The sequence below is a fragment of the Cryptomeria japonica genome, chromosome 1, assembly GCF_030272615.1.
Source record: "Cryptomeria japonica chromosome 1, Sugi_1.0, whole genome shotgun sequence".
Taxonomy (NCBI): Eukaryota; Viridiplantae; Streptophyta; class Pinopsida; order Cupressales; family Cupressaceae; genus Cryptomeria; species Cryptomeria japonica.
Genome location: NC_081405.1, coordinates 224,624,548 through 224,646,558, shown reverse-complemented (window position 1 = coordinate 224,646,558; position 22,011 = coordinate 224,624,548). Strand labels below are relative to the sequence as shown.

At 34.0% G+C, this 22,011-nt stretch overlaps 3 protein-coding genes across 3 annotated transcripts; all 3 read left to right on the top strand.

Annotated features, from left to right (window-relative positions):
- Positions 1-342: 342 nt before the first annotated feature.
- LOC131049445 (replication protein A 70 kDa DNA-binding subunit A-like) lies at positions 343-1,817 on the top strand. Its single transcript, XM_057983497.1, has 3 exons — positions 343-795; positions 910-947; positions 1,484-1,817. Exons 1-3 carry the CDS (start codon positions 343-345, stop codon positions 1,815-1,817), a joined length of 825 nt encoding a protein of 274 aa, XP_057839480.1.
- Positions 1,818-2,695: 878 nt separating this feature from the next.
- Positions 2,696-3,754, top strand: LOC131049446 (uncharacterized). Its single transcript, XM_057983500.2, has one exon. The coding sequence runs from the start codon at positions 2,696-2,698 to the stop codon at positions 3,752-3,754; it is 1,059 nt and encodes a 352-aa protein (XP_057839483.2).
- Positions 3,755-5,157: 1,403 nt separating this feature from the next.
- Positions 5,158-6,634, top strand: LOC131049447 (uncharacterized). Its single transcript, XM_057983501.1, has 2 exons — positions 5,158-5,439; positions 5,918-6,634. The coding sequence occupies exons 1-2, from the start codon at positions 5,158-5,160 to the stop codon at positions 6,632-6,634; spliced, it is 999 nt and encodes a 332-aa protein (XP_057839484.1).
- The last annotated feature ends 15,377 nt before the right edge of the window (positions 6,635-22,011 follow it).

Below are 22,011 nucleotides of genomic sequence, written 5' to 3'. Positions count from 1 at the left end.
GATATTTCTAATGGTACACACAAGCACAAAGCAATGTTGCCCAAGAAGTATAATGATTACATAATCTCTGAAGAAATTAAGATTGGATCCATAATAAAGTTATCAAAGTACAATTGTCCCAAATCAAGAAAAACATGGTAAGGAACTAATTATTAGAGTGTTTTTTAGATTTGAAAATAATTAAAATTAAAAATACTACTTATAGAATTAAAAATGTAATGTTGATAGTTTGTTTCATTAAACATGTGTAGGTGGATTACGATTATACGCCTAGAGATCGTATCTATGATACATGAAATGATTGGCAAACCAGTCTCCCTTGATGCAGACTAGTACTACCAGATGGATCAAGCAGCACAACTCACCCCTACTTCGAATATTGGAGTAGAAAACCTCCAAAATTCAGGGACACTCTCTAAGACAAAAGTACTATTTGGAGTAAAGCGACCCCAAAGTTCAAGTGGTCTATTGAGCATAATTACACCTATAAAGAACTTGTATCCATTCCAAACAAGGTGGACTATTAAAGTTCATGTGACTATAAAGAAAGAAATTCATCAATACAATAAGCAAACAGGAAATGGTCGAGTGTTTAGCTTCGACATCATAGACAGTGAAGGGACAAAGACACATGTATCAGGCTTTAACAATATGGCAGATGCACATTATGCTAATAGAGGCATTGGAGCTACATATAAGATTTCAGGTGGGGTTGTGAAATCTGCTAATAAAATTTATAACAAGCTTAACAGTGGAATAGAAATAACTCTTGTGCCTGAATCAATAGTAACCCCTGTGAAGATGACCCTTCCATTCCAAAAAACCATTTCTCATTCATGCCTATTAATGAAATACTTGAGCAAAGAAATAATTCAGTCATCGATGTTATTGGTGTTGTTATCTGTGTAGAACCAAGCTCAACAATCAGAAGAAGATATGGAACAAAGGTCATAAGGTGTACCATAAAGCTACTGGATATGTCTCGAACTACAATAGAAGTGATGATACAGGGAGCACCATCTAAGAAAGAAGGTGTCCAACTGCAACAAAAATACTACCTTCAAGAGACAACAATCCTAGCAATCAAGAGTGGATGTGTTTGTGAATATAATGGAAAGGTATTGAGTACATCAAGCAATACACACCTAATTCTAAACCCAATGATATTAGAAGCTGATAAACTGAGAACCTGGTTTGACCAAAATATAAGTGACACATGAACCTTCGGTCAATATGCTAGCTTACCCTTGCCAACTACATGAATGACAATCCGCGACATCCGAAGACAAGCAAAATACATGGGACAACCTCATCATTGCATACTGAAGGCAACAACTGTATGCATTAAAACAAAATCATTATGCTATCCAACATGCTCCAATCAGATAAATGGAAATGAGTGCAAGAAATGATTAATTCAAAATGAAGAGTTAAATTGGTATTGTTCTAAATGTGAGATGACACTCATAGAATGTGCTTATAGATATATAGTTCAAATACAATTAGAAGATGATACAGATAGATTATGGGCTATAGCATTTGATGAAGGAGTGACACAACTATTGAGTATGCCTACTGAAATGTTGTATAAGCTACAGTTCGACTCGGATGCAGAAAGTGATACTGAGGAAGTGATAAAGTCTATACTAAACAAACAACACATCTTCAAATTGACGTACAAGAAGGAAAAGTATAATGAAGAGGAACGGCTGAAAGTAACAATTACTAAGGTAGAAAAAGTAGATTTTAATGCAGAAAGTAATATCTTACTTGAACAGATCAAAGCAATGCATGATGAAATGGAAGTGAAGGAATAGATTGGAAAATTATAAAAAACAAGCTTGTACAATGATTGTAAATTTCTCATAGAACAAAAAAAAATATATAACCTCTACGGCCCACTTTGTAAAAAAAGTAAGTTGTATACGAATGTAAATATATATTTTTTAAATGTTGTAAGTGTTACTCAAATCCATGGCTCATTCCAAAATATTTAAATTCTTTTTTTGATCATTTGACTTGTATAAATAGATATATGATACTTGTATAAATAGATATATGATACAATGAGAACTTTCAATGTACAGACGGATGCAACTATAACTTTGTTAAAGTTGTATGTATTATTTAGAACACACATTCACATTAAACTTGTATAAAAATATATATGTTACATTTGATGCTTTTTGTTATTTTACTTTACCTGTATTGTATTAGTACCATTTTTTTCCATTCATGATTTTCAATTGCTTGGTTATAAATTATCTAACCCTAAAATGTGTATATCAATAGCAAACATTGAATTTGTTTATAGATGGCCGATTGTAATAGTCGAAAGAGGCAACTTAGTCTAAGGCAAATAGAAATAAGAAGAGAGAATTCTCGAAAGAGAAGCCAAGATTATTATGCACAACACAAAGAACAAATTGTGACATGTAGACGGCTGAGAAGGAAAGAGAAAACTACCCAACACCAACAACAAATGCTACACGTGCCTACGTCCAAAGATAATCTGATGTTTACAGTGGCATTGAAGAGATTTCGTCAGAGAATAGACACACTAGCTAACCTAAGTACATGTTATGTGTGTAAGGAGTCCTACCCAGGCACGCTCCTTTGTTCGTCAAACCTTCATAGCACTTGTAGAAGGTGCTTTAATGAGAAAGGCCTACACCGCTTCTCTATAACCAATAACATGGATCCTGGTGAGCAGCCAACAGTCCCAAAAAGGCTAACTCAGATAGAAGAAATGCTTATTGCTAGAGGAAACCCTATCTTGCAAGTGAATCATACAAATGGAGGTCAATACAAGTACAGTGGACATACAATCAGTCTCCCACAAGACATAAAAAATATAGCAAAGGAGCTTCCACGAAGAGTTTCTGACTTAGATGTGCTTATAATATGTCAATTAAATACTCAAGTTCAATATTATGAATGCTATGTGAGTAGGTCACATGTTAGAGATGCATTGGAATACAAAGTAAAAAATGATCCAAATTATAAAGATGTTATAATCAATGATGATCACTTGTCAGAACTCCCTGAGAAAAGGACAAACATTTCTGACAAATTACATACCATTAAAACTAATGATGAATTTATAAACCTACATACTACTAATCAGACTGATGAAGAAGAATCTAAAAATGAAATACCAAACATGTCATCTTCTGTGGCTAAGTTGCCAAATAGACACCATGAACTTGAAATCATAAAGCAGGCATTGGAGCTTGAAAATAGTATAAGTGAAAGCATTATTTGGCCTACAATTGATACATCTCAAGTTAATGAATATAATACTGAGAGCTTACTTGACATAGCATTCCCTACACTTTTTCCAAATGGAGCTACTCTACAATCCCAACCACGATTAAAGGAGGTAAAAATGCACATGTATGTGTTACAATTGATACGGTTTTATGACCAATGGTTTGGAAGGCATCGAAGGTTTCGATATTTTATATTCAATCTTATGATGTGCCATTGCAGCCAAGGACTTGCGACGATATTCATTAAGAAAAATGTAGAAGAGAACATACCAACCACTGTTGAAAACCTTCATGCACACCTCAAAACTCTTCCAAATACACAATTAGCTGAAGAGCTTATGTGTTTTGGGTCATCAATGAGAGGGACAAGGCCATATTGGAACAAGTGTCACTTTGAGTTATCCAGCATGATTAACCAAATAGGATCACCCACATTATTCTTCACACTGACTGCGGCTGACACAAAGTGGCCAAATTTATAGCAGCTACTGACAGATGATATGGCTCTGGCAATGCAATCAAACAAGCACCACCTACAAAATGTGATTAATAACCCACATACTACATCTCTATACTCGCATCAATGATTTAATATCTTCCGTGAAGAAGTCATTAAGAAACTCTTGAATACAAAAGACTACTGGTACAGGTATGAATGGCAACATCGAGGAATGACCCATATACATGGATTCCTTTGGCTCCAAGATGCACCAGACATGGACAATCTTGATTGGGAAAATAATGACGAGGTTAGAAAGGTAATAATATTCTTTGATCAACATGTCAGCGCTTGGAACATGCAAGAAGTATCAATAAGAAATAATACCATACATTGCTCTACCCATGATGATCCATGCCTCCTAACTACTCCTAAAATATTAGCCACAAGCATGTTGGAAGACTATGACAACATAATTAATCGGTCCAATGACACACAAAGTGTAAAGAGGGTACATGTTTATGTAAAAAAGGAAAAAAATTAGAGTATTGATACAAAGCGCCATGGAAAGAGCTAGAAACCTCTACATTATGATGTGATACAAATGGCATAAAAGAGTATAAACCTGCAAGAAATGATGTCCGACTAAATATACACAGTCCAAAAATAATCTCGATCTGGAGAGCCAATATAGATTGCCAGCCTATTGTGTCACGACAACTTGTCTTAAAATACATTGCCAAATATGCATCAAAAGCACAAAGGGCTTCAGAGAGTTGCAAAGATATGCTAACAAGAATATCCACAAGCCAACGGATAGGAGATGTTGTAGTAACTGCATATAGAAAATTCCTTTCAGAACTTCTCATTGAACATGATATTGGTGCACAAGAAACATGCCACATGCTATAGAAATTGCCCCTTGTTGTGTGCAACAGATCTTTCACAACCTTGAATGTTGGTAGAAAAGTGCTACGCCAAATAAGAACAAAAGGGAATGAAAAAAGATTGGAGCTTAGTTGTCTGGATTCTTATATAGAACACCCAATAGAAATGGAAAGTATATCACTATTAGAATATGCAAGATCTTACTCCTATGCAGCAACTCGTAAAGGTTCCAAATGGAAACAAAGAACAATAAAAGCAATTGTGAATGTTTTCCCGAAATTCTATAGCATTCCACAACAAGATTCAAAAATCTTTGAAATTTTTTGCTGCAGTGAGTTACTTCTATATAAGCACTTTTGAAACATAAAACAAGAGATAGGCCTTGACCGTGAGACAATAATCGCAAATTGGAATCAAATGAATGAGAATAGCTATAGTGTATGGCATGTCAATCGTACCGCCGAATAGGAACCAAATACTAAAGAAGAAGAAGACAACGAGAATAATATAGACACAGGAAGTGTAATGGAAATGCAAGAATGGGAATTAGTCTCATGAATGGGAATAACAGGTCATATGGACATAGATGAAAATGAAATGCTTGGAAGGCATGAGTTTGATCGTAATTACAAATGGGATGAAATAACAGTGCCGAATGATCTACATGATATGGCATTACAATTCATAGCCATGGCAAAAAATCATTGCCCAAATGAACCTATACCATTTGTTGACAAAATACCAGAAAAGACCTTATTAGCAGAACAAAAGCAAGCATTGGCAATAATCATGAATCATAGTAACAACGTTATGAATGCAACATTATATATGATTATACAGGTAAACAACAGGCATAGGGAAATCTTATCTAATCAGTTGTATAAGGAATGCACTCCAAGGAAACACTCCTTATAGGCATAAAATCCTTACACTTCCTCCAACAGGAATAGGTGCATTTAACATAAATGCAACAACAATACGCTCAGCACTGAAAATCCCTATTAAAGATATGCACCCGTTGCAAGGCCAAGCATTGACTGTGCTCCAAGAAGACATGAAATATGTATGATACATTCTCATTGATGAGATGAGCTTCATAGAACCAAAACTACTTCTACGAATAGACACGAGACTACGTGAAGCTTTCCCAAATAGACAACATTTACCATTTGGAGGGATATCCATAATTTTGATTGGTAACCATGCACAATTACCAACTGTAATGGACAAGCCTATCTATGCTTCATGATCAAGTGCCATAGCACTATGGAACCTATTTACGACAATAGTAACCTTACAAACAGTGTTCCGCTAATAGGGTATAGAACCAATGCAAGCAAGATTCAGAAAAATTCTTACCAACATACAGAATGCACAACCAAAACAGGACGATTGGCAATTGTTGATGACACGCACAAGCAAGGAGCTTACTCCCATTCAGACTGAAGAATTTAACAAACCAATACACCTATTTTCTACAAATGACATGGTAAAGAAAAATAACAAAAAAATGTTACGAAAATTAAATCGTCCAGTTGCAATTAGTGAAGTTGCAAATGTTCGAAGTCGGTCAAATGGTGAATATGAGGATGAACAACTTGAAAAGAAAATTCTATTATGTAAAGGCCAACAAATAATGCTAACAACCAATATATGGACCAAAGCAGGCCTCGTAAATGGGGCTGTAGGCGAAGTAGTCAACATTGTGTATGCATATGGCTCTAAGCGACCAGATATTCCAGCATATGTAGTAACAAGAATTAATAACTATACTGGGCCATCATGGAATCTGACATATACAAAACTTGTACCAATAACTCCAATATCACTGGGAAATAGAAGACAAATCCCGCTTAAGATGGCGTGGGCTATAACAGTCCACAAATCCCAAGGGTTAACACTCCAGAATGCCACAATTGATATAGGAGCTACTGAAAGGCAATGCTTGACATTTACAGCCATATCTAGAATTAAAACATTAGACAATCTTCGTATAGAACCTGGATTCTCCTTTGAAAGCTATTGTAAAATGTAGAACAACCCATATACAATCATTAGGAAGCAAGAAGAAATAAGACTACAACAACGTGAATGGTGTAAAATAAAATAAAGGTTATATGTCAGAATAATAGAATATTGAATGAATGATTACATATCTCTATAATTATATTTGTTCACAATTTTAAACATCTAAATATTTACATGTTTATTTAATTCTAGAAAATGTTGTTTAAAAATTGATAGATTACTTCATGTCAATTGGATATTATATTTTACAATAGACTAATCATTGCACCTTTGTTTTGGTGCAAGCACTAGTAATATATTTGTGGAAGAAGCCAGAAGACATTAGAATCAAATGGTATGTCATTGGATGCAATTCATTTGAGGTGGAGTTGTGCCTGCAAACATGTAAAAGAGCATGAAAGTAAAATTCTTCCATAAAAAAATTAAGTTGTTTTAACAAATCATTAAGGAATACACTAATACTTGTTATTAAGATATATAATTATTTCGTTAAAATTTTCACAATAAGTAAGATATGTGAATGTGACATGCATAGTGTGAGCTAAACAATGATCCCTTCAGGCAGGCGATTATGGTGAGCCAGGGATATGACCATATCACAGGAGGAATCAATTTAGCGTTGTGATCACCAAAATCCTAATTTTCTTACCTCTAATCATGCATTGCAATAGAGTTTGCCATGTCTAATTGAGAAACGATTGTCAAAGGAGTGTGCTTAGATTGTTGGTTTATACCTCCAAAGGATCCTAGTCCATCTTAAACTTCATTACTTTAAAATCTTTATTGTGCTTTATATTTGTTTTGTCAAATTGAGATTTGGATATCCAAAAAGTTGATTTGGGTTTGGGGTAAAATTTATATGGGTGGAAGTTGCATAGTTGTTGAAGATTGTTTTCAGTTGTGTTTCTCTACTTGAGAAAAATAAATTCATTTTATTTTCCGAATACTTAAAGTTAGTCTCTTCTGTATTTTCTCTATTAGATTAAACATTTATGTTTTAATTTCTAACTAATTACTATCTTCAACCATAGTTTTTAGTATATTAGTTATCAAACCAAACAAAATGAAAATGTATAAAATATTGTATTGACATATGTCAAATAGGTGCGGTACAGAACAAGTAGAGGATCTAAGTTTATGACAGACTAATACATGTAGTTGGACATGTGGAAAACTCTGTTAACAAGCTATTCCTATATTTATTATTTCTTCTTATGCTTGAGTATATTTGACATTTTGTTAGATCTCTTGTATTTCATTCTTTTAGAAATGTGTCTATCATGTTCACACCCTCTATTCTGATATTTGTCGAGTCACAATAGTGTTTTAAACATAAAAGTTTATTGACAAGCTACAAAGAAGAACTTGTGGATATCAAAGTGGAAATAGATTTAAACAACATAGTTCGGGCCAGATATATATATATATTTTGTTGTTGTGTCCTACACATATAATTTTCTTTTCATTTAGACTTTCTATCTATTCTCTAGAATTGTAGATTTTATATTATAATTATGTTGTATTGAATTTGAATGTCTAACTCTTTGATCTAATTATGTAGATGTTCCTTCAGGACCTATTGAAAAAATTATCTTTTCGAAAACAATTACAACACTTTCCAACATACAACTTCTTTACTAGGAAGAGTCATTCCTACCTAGGCCAGTAATTAGTCTCAAGAATGATATTATGATATGGCTTCTCTTTTCTCTTTGAGGACTAGAAGTTCAAGGTTACAAGACTTGAATCCCTTAGGGCTATGATCTCTTAGTCTGTAAAATGGAGGAATCTTAATTCAAACAAATGCCATAATGTGTCATGTGTTAGACTTTTGTGAATATTGGTGTCATTGATGTTAAACTAATTATTCAATATGGTCTAGATGGTATATGCAATATATTGATGTCAAGCCTATTATCCAGTTTGGTCTGGATGTTGTGTGCAGTGTTGTGAGAAGTTGGTGTGTGCATTTTTGGGTTGTGATGTAGTATTAGTTATATGTTTTGGTATGAACCATTTTGGTTATGATAGATGCATCTTATCGTGTCTTGTGGTTCGGTATATATGGTATTCATATAATTGGTATTCTTGGAGTTTGGAGATGTTATGGAGTTTTGTGTCTAGTTGACCATTTTCCCATTCATGTAATTAAGGTATATGCATCAGTGAATGAATTGTGTAAAAGGGAAGCATGTAGAGATCTTGCAGGGAATGACTTGGTTATCATGATTATGTTTAAGGCTTTATTGGATAATGTGTTGAGCTAGGCTAACATATTTATCTTAGTTTTCAAGCTTTCAAGTATATATATAGAAGTGTATGATGATGTTGATAGTGTGAAAAATAATAAGAAGTAAGTAATAGAGCATGGAGTGTGAGTTATGGACAATGAAGGTAGTTGGTGTTGAATCAGATTATAGACAGTGTTGTAATAATCTTTCATTAGATCGATAGTTATACAAAGATCTTTCATTAGATCTGTTGTAGGATTTATGAATTATTATTTGAGATTAATTTGGAATTGATCTCATGTGTTTGGAGATGCAACTTTCTTTTGTTCAATCATATTTTTTGTAGTGGGCATTTCGGTAGTAAGCCACTTTTATAATCATGCAATGAGCATTCTAGTGGTGAGTCATTTTCGTAATCTAGCAGTGTGCCACCCGGCATTGAGCAATGCTTTTGTAAACACCATATAACTAGTTATATTCTCTTGAAGAGTTAACACACTCTGTGGTTTTTCCCATTTGGGTTTTCCATGTATAAAATTTGGTGTTCCTCTTGTGGCTGTGTTTTTCATGTTTATCCTGCATTTGCTATTTCATGTTTGATATGCTTATTTGATGAGTTTGATCTATCAACAAAAGGTTTAAGATTTCAAGAATGTTTCATAATCTGTGGGAATACTGATTCACCTCCCCCCTCTTATTATCTCTGTTCCTTCACTGATCTAACAATTGGTATTTGAGCCTTGGTCCCTTGCTTGGAAGCTTAAACGCTCGGGGGAGATCCGTGTTGGTTGAATCATGGCACGTATGTGCATGATAAACAAATTTTAGTTAGATGAAGACTTGCGGACAATTCTTGAATATCTGAAAAGTTGAATCCAAGAATGAGCAATTGAAATCTAGAATCTAAAAGTAGCAAATGAATGTGTACAAAAGCTAAGAGAGCAGAAACAAAAATTCAAATTAATGCATAAGGAGGTTAACAATTAGTTGAAGTAGGTGAATGAAACTGTTAAAATTTCTAATGCAAAAGATTGAAGAGAATGACAAGATGGAAGAAACCTTGAAAGAAATAATGAAGATAAAGTACGAGGAATGTGAGAAGCTAGAGAAAGAAGTGAAAATGCTGAAGGGAGAAAATAAGGTTCTTGATAGCAATAAGCTCCTAGAAGCTTTGATCAACATGTAGAAATCTCACCTGGACAAGATCGGACTTGGATTTCAGCCCGGTGAATGTTCAAATTAGAATGATAAAGAGAAAAGAAAAGAGGATAAGGTAGAAGCAGAGAATAAATCAGAAGATACGGGGAAGACCTAGAATCATAATTCTAATAGGCCACTAGTTTGTGAACCCAATGCTCAAAGGTAGGTCCATCTTTGAATAGTTATTGTTTTCAATACAATAAATTTGGACATAAGGTTGCAAACTATACAAGTATTCAGTGTTATAGTTGCAAGAGGTTTGGTCATAAAGAAAATCATTGTAGAAACAATGTTGTGAGTTAGAATCATCATCCCATCAGAGAAAAAAAGATGAATTAAAACTTTCATGGATATTTTTATACTTGCAATGGCTATGGTCATAAAGCTAATCAATCTAGATATAGATCTCATCCTATAAATTTTACAAGGAAGGTCATCATTTGCTTCAAGTGCAAGTTGTCCAGAAATTATGCTAATCAATATGAAAATGGAAATGTGGAGAAATGTACTGAGAAGAATCTGATGAAGAATGATGGATCAAAGAAGAAGGAAGTGAGCTTGATATACTAGAATTTGATGTAGGCACCTCTTCCTCTAGTAACTGAGCATACTTCTTTGGCTCAGAGGGAGTTATCTTTTGAAGGAAAAATATTTTATTCCCCCACATCCAAGTGGATCATGTTCTTGATGTGACATGACTAAGTTAGAGAAGGCTATCCAATAATAGCAGGTTTTCACTAGAACATCATTGATAAGACATTTCTTGGCAGCAAAACACTAAAGGAGTTTTTTGGCAATAAAAGTATCAATAATTTGGACTCATTCTTTTATTTTCATATCATTTATGCTTGAGATTATTGTTAATAGTAGAAGAGTAGTAGAGAAAGAGAGCAGAGTGAGAAATCATGGAAGGCAAAATGGTCATTGAAGAATCAAGCAACGTAGAGTTTTAGGTTTTGGAAAGAGTGTTCTTGGATGAATACAATCCAAAGAAAATAAAAATGTAGAAACAAATCTGAGTGATGCTGAGTTTTAGAGAGTTAAGGAATTGGAGCACAAAGGTCTAAATCCATGGACTGAATTCCCTTGGTTTGATGATGCAGAGGTTATTAGAGTGATCCTTCACTGTGCACGAAATTACTACTTCGTATTGGATAAACCCTATCCAATCACAAAGGATATTATCTTGGTTATCACTAGTCTATGTGATAATGGAGATGTTCTAAGAAGTCAATTAAGAACAAATAAGTCGAAACCCTAACCTACATAAAAGGCGATTAGTGATCACTAATCATTGAGAAGATTATCAACCTTGCTGTGAGGTATGTTGCCTATCACATTTCTTATAAAGTCTATTTCAAAAATACAAAAGGTGTAACTTCAACAATTGTTGTGTATATGGTACATATGCTTGTGATGGAAGATAAATCATTTCACTTGTGTGAATTATTGAGATAATTTTTATTGGAAAACATTAAGATCTTAAAAGAGAATAATTACCCCTTTTCTTTCAAATCATTACTTGTTTGTTTAGTCATGTATTGTTAGGGATCCTTTCCGGCTAGAGAAAATGTGATATGGGAGTTTGATGTTTTGGCTGCAAGATAAATCTTCAGGTATCTAAATAGTTTAGAAAGTAAAGAAGAAAAGGAAAAAAGATGATAGTAGGGAAAAAGAAGATAGTGTCAAAAAAAAGAAAGAGGGATTAGAAAGAGGAAGATATTGTAATAATTGAGGATCCAGAGTCTCCTATGGCTAAAGAAGAATTATCTGTTGTAGAGAAAGAAGCTAGAGAATAAGGTGATGAATCAAATTTACTGGAGATGGTTGGTAGCATAGATGGAATCAAGAAAATTAGTAAGATGTGGCTGAATTTTGTTGAGTTAGATAGAATTTAAAGTGTTTTGATGAATCACCTGGTCCAGAATAGTATCAGTGTTGAAGATGTTAGTAGTTTGCTTTCAGAGTCTCTTTGTAAAATTCTTAAGGGAAAAGTCTAAGCAATTAGTTGAGGCTAGAGTTTCAAAGGAAAAAGATTTTGATATGCAGAATCTATTGAAGGAGTGTGTTCATGCAAAGAAACCTCTATCTGTATGCATTAAGGAAATGAGATATTGTATCAACAGTGCTAGCAGAGTCTAAAGTTATTGTAGCTTTTGGCTGAAAGGTGCAATAAAGCACAAAGCTAAAATTGATGCCATTGAAGATAAAATTTGTTTATTAGGAAAATCCTTTGATTTTTGTGAATGACAAGGATGGTGAGTAGAGAAAAAGAATAAAATCTCTTCAAGATGAACTCTTATATTTATAGAGGTAGAGAGAAGACTTTGTGAGTGTGTTCTAAACTTTGAAAGAGATTGTTCAGGAAAAGTTGGAGCATTTCTCAACATTGCTTGGTAGTGTAGTTGATTATGAGTAGAATCCATCTACTCTGGATAGTTTTTCCCATGTTGTTGATTTGCTAGTGGAGTGTAGGAGTCTTTCAGTTAGCATTAAATTGAATGTACATTCTTCAAAGATTCTTCTTTTGGAACCAAAGGAGATGCACATGCTTATCTTTCTGAAGAAGAGGACTTGGAAGTTATTTCAGTTTGGTACTCATTTTTTTTGACAATCTTTTTGTGGTTATATATATATTTCTTTTATTTCTTTTCTTTCTCAACAAAGACACCCTTTTTCCTTGATGTCAAAGGGGGAGAAAAGCATTTGGAGAAAAGCATTAGGTGTAAGGAATCTTTTGGAGTTAAGGAGAGGTATGAGTTAGGGGGAGTTAAGTTGTATGTAGATATGTTTTTGACTTATTTTGCCACCAATGATAAAGGGGGAGATTGTTAGACTTATGTGAATATTGTTGTCATTGATATCAAACAAATTATTTAATTTGGTCTCTATGGTATATGAAATATGTTGATATCAAGCCAGTTATCTGGTTCGGTTTGAATGTTGTGTTCGATGTTCTGAGAAGTTCATGTGTGCAATTTTTGCTATGATTAGGTGATGTGTATGCTTAGGGATGTGGTACAGTAAGATGTAAGTTGATCTAATAGTGTAATTTCTAGAAGAAGCTTATCTTTGGAATTTTGCATTATTTTTACGTTGATCTCGGTATCACTTATGTGTTCTGGTATCACCTATTTTGGTTATGAAAAATGTATCTGTTAATGTCTTGTGGCTCGATATCTATGGTAAACACGGAATTTGTACTCTTGAAGTTTGGAGATGTTATGGAGTTTTTTGTTTATGGGTTAGGATCTATGGGTCCAGTTGACAGCTGTCCCATTTTAGTAATTAAGGTATATGCATCAGTGAATGAATTGTGTAAAACCAAAGCATGTAGAGATCTTGTGGAGGCCGACTTGGTTATCATAATTATGTTTAAGGCTCTATTGGATAACATGTTGATCTAGGCTGACATAATGTCCCAGTGTGGAAGGTTTTCGGCATATATAGAAGTGTATGACAATGTTGATAGTGCAGAAAACAACAAGAAATGAGTAATAGAGCATGGAGTTTGAGTTACAGATAGTGAAGGCTGTTGGTATTGAATCAAAGTGCACGTAGTGTTACAATAATCCTTCGCTAGATCTGCTACAAGTGCTTGAGGATAGTACAAAGATATGTCACCAAATTTTCTATAGGGTTTGTGAATTATGATCTCAACTCAACTTGGAACTAATCTCATGTATTTTGGGATGCAAATTTCTTCTGTTCAATCATATCAGTTGCAGTGAGCATTCCAAAAGTACTAACTAGTCTTGAGAAATTAGGCTAATCTTTTGGGAATAGGCTCTTAATCTCTTAATTTTCCCAGATATTAGTTTTTTACTTTGTGGTAATTATGTAGCTTTTGTTATCATATCTCTTCAATTATCCCTTAGTTCACCCTAATTTCATAATTACCATCCAATTTCAAGTAAGGAAGAGGGTAACTCACAATAACCAATGAGTCCAATCAAAATTGCAGCCCTTCCATATTTAGATTATGGATAGGTCTATTGGCTTCACCCCTCTTTCAATGTAATGGTCCATAAGCTAAAACTAGTGGTTTTATTATCTCAATTGGTGAAACCCTAGTTTTCCCACCATTACATTCACTTTCTACTAATGTTCCACTAATTCCCCTGATTGCACTCACAATCTCATATACTTGGTCATCATAGCATCCAATGTTCTCATCATCAAACATCCTTAGGATCTCAAACTTGTGTTTCAAATTTGTCATTGTTTGTTGCTTTATCTTCTAATCACCTTCAAACACACTACTCAATTTCTTCCTAATTATTTTTGTATATTTCGACCCCATAACTTTGGAGAATACTAGATCACTTAAAAAAATGATAATCACAACTTTATACTTTTCATTATTCTCATATACCTTAACCTCATCCAGAGTCTAAGGAAAATTTGTTGGAGTAGTATATCCAATTTGGATAATTTCCCATATTATATTCAAAAGAGATTCCTTGCCTTGTCTTATTTAAAATTATAAACTTTTCGTCATCTTTTTCAAAATTGTAAACATGAAAAGTAAATCAAAATTATCAGCTTAAGATAAATTCATCTAATGCTCACAATTGATTCATCATCATAAAATGCATTCATTAATACCTAACCCTAAGGAAAATAATTAGTGTTGGGCAAGTACAAGGTAATGAGTCACAAATTTGTGGAAGTTCGTGCATTGGAAAATGTGCTCTTATAAATGGGGGCCCGTTTATGCTTTGGGCTCCCGAGCCGAAAGGTAACAGGAACCCGAAACAAAAAAAAGTGGGCTCAAAATGGGGGCCCGCTTTTAAACAAAACGGGCCCCCATTTCTAAATCGTATTTTTCTTTTTTCTTCTACAAGCTGCCCTTGTTTGAAAACAAGGGCCCGTTCTATGGAATTTGATTCCACAACCCACCACTTGGCTTGGGATTAGGCCTAGGATAGGCCTGGGATGGCCACACCTAAGACATGGACCTGCAAATTCAAATATGCATGAATGAAAGCACAAATATGATCTTCTAAAATAATTTATGTGCCTTTAATTAGAGAATTTTTATATAAAATTAAAACCCATTTTAGATTATATTGTCTAGATTATAAATATGTAATTTTATTTAAAAAATAATTATTTTAACTATTTTTCATTTAATTTATACTAAATCGGGTCTATAAACTTGAAATATTAACTAATTTTCTTAATTTAATAACTTTTTTATTTTAATGGATTTTGAAAAAAAAATTATGTCATCAAACTACACGAAATTATTTTCTATTTAAAAAAATAAAAAAAAATGTTAAGTTTACGTCAAATTATGCGGGCTGTACACGTCAAATTTTTAAAAGCATAATTACGGTCATTAAAAAATTAATTAAAAGAAATATTTTAAAAAACAAACAAAAAAATATGCTCATCAATCTTCAGGGAGTTACAAACCATTTCCCAAAATGGTTTGAAAAAATAATTTTAATTGTGTCAAAAAGTGTGGGTCGTACAAATGCATGGTATGGTCCTGAAACAGGCATTTTTAAAACATAGTTTTTAGAACTTCATTCCAAAAGTTATTTTTTATTATGTGGGTATTAAAATAAATTACATATTTGGAAATTAAACTCAGAGGGCTATCTTTTATATTGCTAGATTTTCCAAGATTCAATCTCGAAGTGTTTCAAAATTTAAGCTCAAATGAGACAAAATCTGAAAATCAGGGAAAACACTTCCACTTTTCGGCCAAAAAGTGGACTCAACTTCTTGCATTGACCCTATTTTCTCATTTATTTGTGTTGGTTACTGTTAAAAAGAATCTCCCCAATTTTACTACTTTGCAATATAACTAGGAAAGTTGGACTTCAACAATTATTTATGAGAATGCCATATTTTATTGTAAAAAAGGTTCTAAGACTAAACATCTAATATTTTGATTGTAAGCCCCCCCCCCACAAAAGCCTCTTAAATGAAATGAAATAGTTTTTGAACTAGAGGTGGTGGATAAATCTCTAGATGTGGTTGTAGCAGAAGATGATAGTGATGGTTATCCTTTTTCTAAAGGGCTACTTAAGATGATGGAAACCCTCAAAAAGTCTTCTCAAGGGGACCTAAAATGTTCCTCTTCTCTAAATGGTTCCATTTGGAGGTTGAGATCCCCCTATCTTCTACTAGTTTAGCTTCAACCAGTACGTTGGATAGTGTAGCAGCTTAGGGACCCCTCAAAGAGAAGAATATTCCTTCCCCATCCACCCCTTCCACCTATTCAATTTCTACAAATACTCCTCAAACATTTAAATTAGGTAGGAACTAGGCCTCTACTACCCCACCCACTATTGTTTGTTTTCCTACCCCCTTAAATTTTGAGGGGACCTTCTCCTCTCTTAATACTTCCTCTAGTGGTGGTGCTGAGGTAGGTGTTGATGGGTGTGTGACTCATAAAAGGAAGATGAGGAACAAGAAGATTGATGTGGGATTGGAAATGAAGATGGGTCATGCATCAGAGATAATGTCTAGACAAAAATAAATGGTTAGGAGAATTTGCCAATGGTAGGAAAAGGACCCTGGATTCTTCAACCATAATTAAAAAATGAAATCCCTTTCATGGATTATGGGGGGCTTAAATATGTCCCCAAAATAATTGGTCCTCAAGGATTGTATTATTGAAAGACGGATTGATATTTGACTCCTCTAAGAAGTTAACATGACAAACAACTGTTTTAGTAATGTTGCTAGGAATATCTAGCTAGGTTCTCCTTTTCTTATTAGTAATGTCAATGGTACCCCAAGGGTGTGGTTAGCATGTTTGACCCTTTGAAACTACATATCACTCTCATTTCTTCTTTTACTAGTTTTTTGACTATGAAGTTCACTCTCTAATCTAATTCTTGGCATCTAGTTAATATTTATGCACCCAACACTAGGATGGGTTGTATGGTTCTTTGGGATGAAATCTCTAACTTGATATGTTAGGACCAGGATTCCCAATGGATGATGGCTAGTGACTTCAACTCTCCCCTATTTCCTTTTTAACAATGTAGAGGATTGATCAATTATTTAGATAGTATAGATGGCATGGTATGATTTATCAATAAAATAGGTTGATGGATGTTGACATGGAGGGGCAGTCATTCACTTGATCCAATCATAGGAAGGGGAGCTACCTTATCCAAGTTTTATTGGAAAATTTTTTTAATCTTGGGTAATTTGGATATTAGATTCAATGCCTCCCTTCATACCCTCCATCAGATGGTTTTAGACCATAATCCCTTTCTTCTAGAATGGTTTAATAGACCTGTCAACAATCAAATGCCTTTTCGGTATGAAATCATGTTGACAACACATATGATGATTAGGTCAACTGTATTAGTGAATGGTGGAGTACTTGTATTTAGGGAATTCCTATGTATAGAATTTATTTGAAACTTTACCTCATAAGAAAAAATGTGAAGGGATGGAATCGAATCATGTTTGGTAATATTTTTGCCAAGAAGAAAAAGATTAATGTAAGATTGGTTGCTATTCAAGAGAAAATGGTACAAGGTAACTTCTTAGAATCTACACATAGGACTAAAGAGGATCTAAGAAAAAAATGGAAGGAAAACATGAAACAAGAGGAAATGTACTAGAAGCAAATATCTTGAATCCAGTGGTTGAAAGAGCAGGATAATAATTTGACATTCTTTCATAGATCAACAAGAAAACATAGATGGAGGAATATGATTCTAATCCTTAGAGATGAGTCAAGCAAAGAGATTAACGACGATATCTAGTTGGGAATCATGGCATCTAACTACTTTTGTAACACCTGTTAGGAGCAGCAAAGGAGGAAGACTGATAGGTGGGGGCTGAATCAGTCTTCACCGAAATATAAAACTTTAAGCACAACAATAGATCCAACAAACTAAAACAATAATTAGATACATAAATAGACAACACAAGACACAACACCAATATTTGTGACATGGGAAACCCAATTAAGGCAAAAACCATGGTGGGAACCTATCCACAATAAGATGATACTTTGCAGTAGTATATGAAAATATTACAATGGGGAATGCACTTGCATTCAAGAACACTGCCTAGAGCTCACTGCCCAAAATATATTTGCCAAAATGGCTAAAACCCTTAGGGAAGTCTCATTGACTTACAATAATATTCGGACTACAATCTGGAAGAAGTGATCTGAAAGAATTGCATCTCCTAATGTCTGATTACAGTTCCAGTTAAGCATAGTTATCTACCCTGCAACACCAATCTTACCTCAAACTCAACATAGAAAGATAAATTGCTTGTTTGGAAACAAATCTCTCTCTAATAATGCAAACACAACATTGACACTGAAATTACATGAATGCCTCACTTATATATACAATTAATCAACCTTGATAACAAGGTTAACTAACCCTCAATCCTCAATTACAAAATTACATCACATGATACAAAGATCAACCATCAAACCAATATAATGATTTACATGATATAAAATGGACCTAATTCACATTCCCAAATGCTCAACTACATCGAAAATCATGACACCAAGATCAACTGCAACATGCTACACCACCAAAAATACAACATAACACAAAAATCAATACAGGTTGATAAAAACCACCAAAAAATCCCACAACAACAAATTTAGATTGCCAAACAAAATAGGATGCGACTAGGAAACACCAAAAAGCACATTAGAATCATTTGGAATAGTTGCACCAACACCACTTTTCAAATCTTCATCTGTCAATGTGTAGAAGCTCAAGAATACAACAAATAAGAAATTGTAACGAAGAAAGATAACTTGGAGAGCACCAAATAATGAACAATTAGAAATAAAGATACACAAGATTAGCCAAAACAATATCCCAAAATCTCAGCATCAGATCTGATCACACCGAAATATACCGAAGGAAATACCGACAGTCTGGTAAAACAAAGAACTGCAAACTGAATCAAAAGATCTTCCCAATCACACTAGAATAAATCATAGGAATATGTTGACATCAATGATACCAACATATCCTAGCAGTAGCAATGAACAATCATATCCAAAAAAAATCTTCCCCTTTGACATTGATGGCAACATATGAATGTGAAAAATACTCAATGCAAAGAAAGAAGATATCACCAACAAATTCTCCCTAAGATCATGATAGATAAAGTACCTTTTCACATGATCTCTCTCTCCCTTTGAAATTAGTTCCAAAGATCTCAAAATAGAAAACCAAACTCTTTACAAAATAGAAACATAAATCTCTCCCCAAAACACAGACTACTCTAGTAGAGGAGTAACACCAACTCACCAATCTAGAAAAAAGATAAAGCTCTGAAATCCACAGGATCAATGTAGCTCAATGCATCTAGTTCTCATCACAAAGGGTGGATAGCCCTAACTTGTCTCCCAAACAAACAAATGTATCTGCAGGCAAAGGCTTAGTGAAAATATCAACTATTTGTTCCTTTGTAGATACATACTCTAGCTTCACCTTTTCTTTATTGACTTGCTCTCTCATGTAATGATATTTGATTGATATATGTTGTCTTTAAATTTTGCACTGGATCTTTTAACAAGTTGATAGCATTGGAATTATCACAGTATATAATAGTAGGCTCATCACAAATAACTTTAATATCTTTCAACATTTTCTTCATCCAAACCACCTGAGTGCAATTACTAGCAGCTACAATATACTCAGCTTCAGCAATAGATAAGGACATTGAATCTTGTTTCCTGCTAGCCCATGAAACCTACTTCTTACCCCAAAAGACTGCTCCACCAATAGTGCTCTTCCAGTCATCTACATCACCGACCTAATCAGCATCAGTCTAGGCACACAACATGAAATCATCATTCCTTGGGTACCATAAACCATAGTCCACAGTTCCCTTTAGATATCTAAATATCATCTTAACAATAGGGGCATGAATCTCCTTCAGATCAACTTGATATCTAGCAGCCATGCACACAACATGCATAATGTCAGGTCTAGTCTGAGTAAGATAGCAGTACACCAACCATAGATCTATACAAAATCTGATTAGCTTTCAGAGATTCATCATTTTTAAACAATTTACAACTAGTCACCATAGGAGTTACAACTAGTTTGGAGTCATCTAATCCAAACTTCTTCAACAATTCCTTCACATACTTAGTTTGAGATATGAATGTACCTTTTCCTGTCTACTTAATCTACAAACCTAAGAAGAATTTCATCGCACCAATCATATACATCTCAAATTATTTCTACATATCACCGACAAACTTCATGCTCAAGTCATCATTACCACCAAACATAATATCATCAACAAAGACTTCAACAATCAGGATGTTATCATTTTCAATCTTGAAATAAAGATTATTGTCAGCAGTGCCTTTAGTAAATCCCAATTTTAGCAAGTATTTATCTAATCTAACATACTCGGCTATAGTGGCTTATTTAAATCCATAAAGGGATTTCTTCAACTTACATACCATGTCTCCATCATCCAAAAATCAAAATCCATCAAGTTGTTCAATGTAAACTTCTTCCTCTAGATCACCATTCAAAAAGGTTGATTTGACATCCATCTGATATACCTTGAAATCTTTATAAGCAACATAAGGAAGCAATAGTCTAACAGCTTCAAGTCTAGCAACTAGAGAAAAAGTCTCCTCATAATCAATTCCTTCTTACGATGAATACCTTTTGCAAACCAGTCTAGCTTTATTTCTAACAAATTCTCCTTCTTCATTCATTTTATTTTGAAATACCCATTTAGTACCAATAACATTCTTATCCTCAAGTCTAGGCACAAGTTCCCAAGTGTTATTCTTTTTCCATAGCTCTCATCCAAATTTCATCTTTACAAGCTTCAGCAACATCTTTCGGTTCAACTTTAGAAATCATACATACTTCTTCAGGAACTAACATTCTTCTATTCATCACACCCTTATTCTTATCACCAATAATCTGATTTTTAGAATGATTCAATCTTACATGCCTCAGAGTCTTATGTTAGTTTGATTCTCAAGTTCCTGTACATATTCATCGACAACAACAACATCTGGATTATCAGTCTCTACTGGATCATTCTACTTAGGCTCTTTAGGCTGAATGGGAGCCAAAACAACATGTTGACCATCATCATAACCACATGCTTCATCTCCTTCCCAAGGTTCTCATCCACCTTCACATTTTCAATTTCAACTATCTTTCTTAGTTTCTTATTATATCATCGGTAGGATTTTCTCTTAGTTGAATATCCCAAGAAGATACCTTCATCACTTCTAGCATCAAACTTTCCTATATCCCCATCTCTCTTGATATAACATTTGCTACCAAATATTCTAAAATATCTTATAATAGGAACATTACCAAGCCGTAGATCATAAGTGGTCTTACCCATATCTGATGAATACTAAGAGGGGGGATGAATTAGTATACCCAAAAACTTAAACAAACTCTTAAGCAGTTTAGCTACAGACTAGTGTAGTAGATTAAACAATAAACTAGTTAAAAAATAAACAAGCCAAATAGCAAATAAAGCATTCACCCACAGAATCACAATCACCATAACACAAGATGTTTTGACATGGAAACCCAAATGGAAAAAAGCCATGGTGAGTAAAACTCACAAATCAACTATCTGCAGAATAGTAACCAGACTGGTTAAGGTCAAACCAGTTAAGACCTTACAAGGTTCTTCACCAGAACAGTTCCTATTAGGAATCTAGATCTTTGTTAGGAGATAAGTCCTACTAAAGACTACCCTGTTAGAGGATTTGAGAACCACAACTGTGAACCACCTTGTTAGACAATAGGCTTGGCTGGGCCTACCCGGTTAAGGGTTTTAGACTTGTCAAAGATATTAGTAATCAACAAGTGAATGATCTAGATAGTAGCACAGAATACTTGATTATATCCTTGGCAACTCCCTATTAATGCATTCCAGCATTACTTCAGTGTCTTCTATATTTTTCACTCTCTATCTCTGTTGTGAGATACCT